General features: G+C 34.0%; 1 protein-coding gene across 1 annotated transcript; it reads right to left on the bottom strand.

Annotated features, from left to right (window-relative positions):
- Positions 1 to 3,363: 3,363 nt before the first annotated feature.
- Positions 3,364 to 5,442, bottom strand: LOC140180768 (uncharacterized). Its single transcript, XM_072222062.1, has 5 exons — positions 5,203 to 5,442; positions 5,032 to 5,136; positions 4,103 to 4,304; positions 3,825 to 4,021; positions 3,364 to 3,738 (listed from the first exon to the last, which is right to left on the bottom strand). Exons 1-5 carry the CDS (start codon positions 5,440 to 5,442, stop codon positions 3,364 to 3,366), a joined length of 1,119 nt encoding a protein of 372 aa, XP_072078163.1.
- Positions 5,443 to 5,978: the final 536 nt, after the last annotated feature.

The following is a 5,978-nucleotide window of genomic DNA, read 5'->3' as shown; positions in this document are numbered from 1 at the left end:
ATATAATATTTACGAAAATATATAATCTATAGTATATTTACGTTTATTCATTAACAGTCATATCTCGAATAGAGTGTCCAAAAACAGGTTAAATAAACATCACGAATACATTGTACCATAGATATGAAATACGCCAGCAAAACATAACTCGAATGCTATCGGATATGTTCAGAAGGCAGAGACCGGGTACTGTGTACCTGATACAGTACCCGAAATGCCTTCTACCACTATATAAAGGGTGTGTAACTGAGATCCATTACTTCATTTTAATTTTTAGAGTTTTGGATAGTTTTAAAAGCAGACATGGTTAGACGAGGAGGTTACACCCGATCAAAGAATATTAAAAACGCAATCTGACATGTGGTTGGAGTACTGAATTTTGAGATCAGTTTATCTATCTATTATTTTTTAATAGGGAATTAGTTAATATATTTTAATTTATTTAGTTTTAGTTAATTAGATGTTTAGTATTTACTTGGATGAGAATTGTTAAAAAAGTAAACTATTAGAATTTGATTAAGTATATATGATATAATTTTTATTTGTTATTTTTAATTAAATAATATATTTTGTTGTGCATTAAATTAATTAATGATATGAAATAATTTTTATTTATCGTGTTAGTTTATTATAAAACAATTATAATTTTTATTTGTTATTTTTAATTAAATAATATATTCTCTTGTACATTAAATTAGTTACGATATGATATAACTTTTATTTGTCGTGTTAGTTATTATAAAATAATTATAATTTTTATTTGTTATTTTTAATTAAATAATATATTTTCTTTTACATTAAATTAGTTAATGATTCATGCTTAAATTGAAGTAAATTATATATTATTAAGTAAATAATGTATTCTCTTCTGTATAGTTATATAATTATGTGCATTAGGTTGTTTAATTAAATTTAAGTTATATTCGTAATTATTTTACTGTAAAACAATATTAAACGTAATATGCAATAAGTTTTAGAAGACTAATGAATAGTAGTTGTATAATCACCTCGGTTGCTCTTGGCACGTTGTGTAATTTTGGGATTTTCACTACCTGAAGTGCTACTACCTTATATAAGGAGGTTGGGTTCAGACATACAGTAGAGCTAAGGGATTTCATCTTCGACAATACTTTACTCTTTGTATTTGTAGAGCGGTGGAGACCAGACACCCATATTTTTTACTTTCCGCGGGACGAAGTAACCATCACACTCTCGACGTATGAAACTACACAGGTGGCTCCAGTATATCCTCCTATACCACCCACAGGAGCGTACCAGGCTATTGTGCCACCTCCTTCACCTCCAGGTTATCAGTCACTCTGGCCATCTGGTCATCAGTCATTCTCTTCACCTGCCAGCCTGTGATTCGTCTCCGACCTACTTAACTTCAGTGACATACACGTTCATCTACATGTGGGATGGGTCACCAGCTTGATCACCATCCTGGACAGTTGTAGTTCCTTCATTGTATCTCTTTTATAGTGCTTCGTATTGTGTATTTGTTTTCAGGTACTTATAACCTTTAGAACTCTTGTTACTAGCTGAATTATGTAGTAGTTGCTTATCTTTGATATGTATGTTATATTATTTATCCGAATGCTTTATTTGAAAACATGAAAACTCAACATAATGATGGAAACAACGCCTTTTATTCAAATGATTAAAGACTTAGACACAAACGTTAAAATTACATAAAATTTTTGAAGTTGACATAAAACAAGACTACATTGATATTAAAAGACTATATTACTGATCCGATATTGGAGCCTTAGGACATTCTCGCCTCGTATAACCTTGCTGACGACAAAGACTGCATCTCTTTTCAGATATTTCAATTGCGTCTATCTCATTACGTAGTGATACATGTTTCAAATGTTCGTGATATAAAGAGTTCAAGTGTTATTTAGAAGATATTAGTTTATATTTTTAGAATATTTTAATTTAATTTGATATATTTTGATTTTGTTTATTTAATTACTAGATTGGGCCTTATGTTTATGGGCTTTAGGGTTTTCTTTGTTTTAACCTAATAAGAGGTTATAAATACCTCCTTAGCTATTGTAGTCATAGTATAGAATGATTTAGAGGTTTGAAAATTCTTTTTTGGTTTCGTGATGAAACCATGGTGTGGACAATTAAGGTTGAGGAGTCCCTCTCTAATTGCATCGAGGAATTGAGTAGAGGGTTGAGGAGTCCCTTTGATTCAATTCCCAAACTATGGCATTGACAAGTTAAGTTGAGGAGTCCCTTTCTTGTTGCGTCAAGAAATTGGGTAGAAAGTAGAGTGATTCTCTTTGTACTCAATTTCAATCTATCATTTTCGTTTCTATTTCAATTTCAATGTAATTTTTTTTATTCAGTTTGAATCCTTATCTTCTTGTTTATCCTTTTATTTCTTTATCATTTGATATTAGATCTCAAGTATTAGATTAATTCTTATAAATCTATATTTATTCTTCTTTTATCATAAAAAAAGAGTCCAATATCTGTCGCGCCTTTCTTTAAATTATTGTGTTCTTGTTTTTGTTTGTGTTTTATTATTGTTTTGTCATTATTGTTGATTTTATTGTTTAAAAAAAAAAGCATACAGTGCAAAAGAAAAAAAGAAAAGAAAAAAAGGAAAGCATACAAAAAAAAAAACAAAAAAATATCTTCCTTGTAATTATTGTCCTTTTCATATACTATTTTTTCACCTACAAGATTTGAGGACGAATCTTTTTTGAAGAGGAGGAAAATGATACATGCTTCAAATGTTCGTGATATGAAGAGTTCAAGTGTTATTTAGAAGATATTAGCTTATATTTTTAGAATGTTTTAATTTAATTGATGTATTTTGATTTTATTTATTTAATTACTAAATTGGGCCTTATGTTTATGGGCTCAAGGTTTTCTATATTTTAACCTAATAAGAGATTATAAATACCTCATAAACTAGGATAGTCGTAATACAAAATGATTTAGAGGTTTGAAAATCCTTTTTTTGGTTTCGTGATGAAATCATGATGTGGACAATTGTGGTTGAGGAGTCCCTCTCTTGTTGCATCGGGGAATTGAGTAGAAGGTTGAGGAGTCCCTTCGATTCAATTTCCAAACTATGGCGTTGACAAGTTAGGTTGAGGAGTCCTTTTCTTGTTACGTCAAAAAATTGGGTAGAAAGTAGAGTGATTATCTTTGTACTTAATTTCAATCTATCATTTTTGTTTCTATTTTAGTTTCAATGTATATTTTTTATTCAGTTTGAATCTTTTATCTTTTTTTTTTATCTTTTATTTCTTTATCACGCTGTCGTGTTAATACCGATCATCCTTTCGCTTTTTTGCAGATAGATGGATTTGGCTTGAGCCTTGTACCATACCATGGGGTCTACATCTTCTCGTTTGGTATAGAAGGAAACTCAATCTCATAAACTTTGAACACTAAATCTATCCGGTACACTAGATTAACAAATGCGCCCCACTCAATACTCGCTGCAGAACATGCAGCTAAAGCATGACGACAAGGATAGTGCAAGTCTTGGAAAACTCCACAATCGCACTGCTGCATGTTAAGCCTGATGGGACATGAAATTTGGCTCCATTCTTCCAAAAGCTTCGTCTCATCCACACTAAAAACCAAAGCTCTACGATCACAGTGAGTGACTGTTATCTTTGGTAGTGAATTTCTGTTCTTCTCTATCGCTGCTAGTAGTTGTTGTGAGAACACCTGACCAGAATTCAATTGAGCTTGCACCTCATGACCCTTGTGTACAAATAGTTATTGCAGCCGCTTATAAGTTGTCCTCACAATAGCAGCCACAGGAAGGTTCACCATCCCTTTGGAACAACTTTGATACACTCGGAGAGGTTCGTTGTCATGTGACTAAACCGATGACCTTTATCACAGTGTTGGAGCCATAATGCCTTCTTAAACCTTAGTGTCCAATCAAGCATATCTCTTGATAACCCCTTTAACATGTCCAAGTACCAATCACATCCTTTCTTACTGGGACTATAAGTTGCATTTACAAGATATCGCTTTCCTTCTGCATATTTGAACTAGATATTGAAGTTGGAAGCCATATGACGTATGCAATAAGCATGGTGAGTTGTAGAAGGATGCCAACCACTATTGGCAGCATTAAGAGCAGCACGAATGGCTTGAGATCTATCATATATAAGAATCACGCCATGCTGCAGAGTGACATGCTCCCTCAGGTTCATCAGAAAAAAATACCACGACTCAATAGACTCGGATTCAACTAGTGCAAAGGCGATGGGAAGAATGCTGTTGTTTCCATCTTGGGCAACAACAATTAGCAGCACACCCTGTATTTGCCATACAAATGTCTTCCATCGACTGAAACAAACGTCTTGTAGTGCTTAAAAATTTTGATACACGAGGGAAAGGCCCAAAACGCCTTATCAAGCTGGCTAAATTCTCTATCAATCATGTTTACATTGTAGTGTGGAACTGCAATACAATCATGTATGGTACAAATAAGGCAGTCGGACAAAGCTTGTAACAGAATGAAAATCTTATTGTAGGACTCTTTCCAATCACCATAAATCTAAGCAATCGCCTTCTGCTTTGTCATCCACACCTTTCGATATGATGGCTTGAAATGATAACTTTGTTGCACTGCATTTTGTAACACTAGAATAGATACAGATGGATCAGCATGTATAATTAGTAACATAACAGTGAAAATCAGACTGCAATCCAACTAAGCGTGATCTTGAGACATAGTTGGAGCCAAACAAGTATGTGCCCCTCAAACTTCTACACCTCCCTACAAGAAACCTCATAAATTTAAACCTCTAAGATAAAAATTAATGTATAGTAATTTAATTCTATAAACTCTTAAAATACAATATTTATCAGTAGTTCAGATTCTGTTGAAGTACTACACGAAGACTCCATGGACACCCAGTGGAGGATTGCTTGCATCGACAATGGTATTTCAACCTATCCGACTCCAACATCCTATACTTGGTGTTTCTTCGAATGTTGTAATTCTCTACTGCTAAATCTGTGATCCATTCGAAATTTTACCCCTCCATTCGTGTTGTAATCTTCACTGTCACCAAGATTGAAAGGGTCCTCTAGTTGCATCGCATCCAAATTAAGAGTGTGATAATAGCTGGGAACTTCTGATAACTGTGAAACAGGCAACGGAGGCAGAAAAAGAAATCAAATGCCTCCACTAGCTGGAGTATCCAACACATGCTCCCCAGACGACTCACTATCATCGGACGACCCGGAGTCGACAATATAATCTGAATCAGAGTCGCTCAACCCTTGGTCAACACTATCCCATGGATCGGCGAAGTAAATCAGCCTTGCAGGGACGAGGACTGCATGGGGCATTGAAGTAGATGGCCCAAAACCACCAACCATGTCACGAACCTCCACATACAACTCCATCACATGTTGCAGCATTAGTCTACCATGCACATCAAACATTATACTGACGTACTTATCTTCTTCAACCCAAAACGTCCTATTAGTAAAACTTCCAGTAAGCAGCGCCCATGGGAATCTATATGCTATTCAGCCAACCTCCTTCGAACCGATTGCTTGCATGTTGACCAAGATGACATTCTTAAGCACATCTAGAGAATCAACACAGAAAGTGTGCAGCATCACAATTGAATTGCACTCAAATATTACTCCCTCGTCACCATTTCTAATGATCTCATTGGGATAAACTACCATACAAAAAAAAATGATTACTAGTCATTTTTTTGGGAAAGAAGAAAAGAAAGAATAAAGATGGATGTAGAATAGATGGGCCAAGAAATTGCACATATAGATGTCTTCTATTATGTATCTAGGATGTAGAGACCCATATTTATTTAAGGTTTAATTACTCTATCGGTCCCTATAGTTTCATTGAATTTTCAATTAGGTTCCTATACTTTTTTTCTTTTCAATTAGGTCTCTATATTATATCAAATTTTGTAATTAACTCTCTACCGTGACAAAAATGGTAAAATTAA

This window comes from Arachis hypogaea, chromosome 17 (assembly GCF_003086295.3).
Source record: "Arachis hypogaea cultivar Tifrunner chromosome 17, arahy.Tifrunner.gnm2.J5K5, whole genome shotgun sequence".
Lineage (NCBI taxonomy): Eukaryota > Viridiplantae > Streptophyta > Magnoliopsida > Fabales > Fabaceae > Arachis > Arachis hypogaea.
This window is presented reverse-complemented; position numbering and strand designations above follow the sequence as displayed.

What these genes read in the sequence shown, in the direction of transcription:
- LOC140180768 (XM_072222062.1), bottom strand. Translation starts at nt 5,442, where the DNA reads ATGTTTGATGTGCATGGTAGACTAATGCTGCAACATGTGATGGAGTTG. An exon ending in TCTTAATGCTGCCAATAGTG is followed by an intron (nt 4,022 to 4,102) that starts GTTGGCATCCTT and finishes TCAAATATGCAG; the next exon opens with AAGGAAAGCGATATCTTGTA. An exon ending in ACCTCTCCGAGTGTATCAAA is followed by an intron (nt 3,739 to 3,824) that starts GTTGTTCCAAAG and finishes TTTGTACACAAG; the next exon opens with GGTCATGAGGTGCAAGCTCA.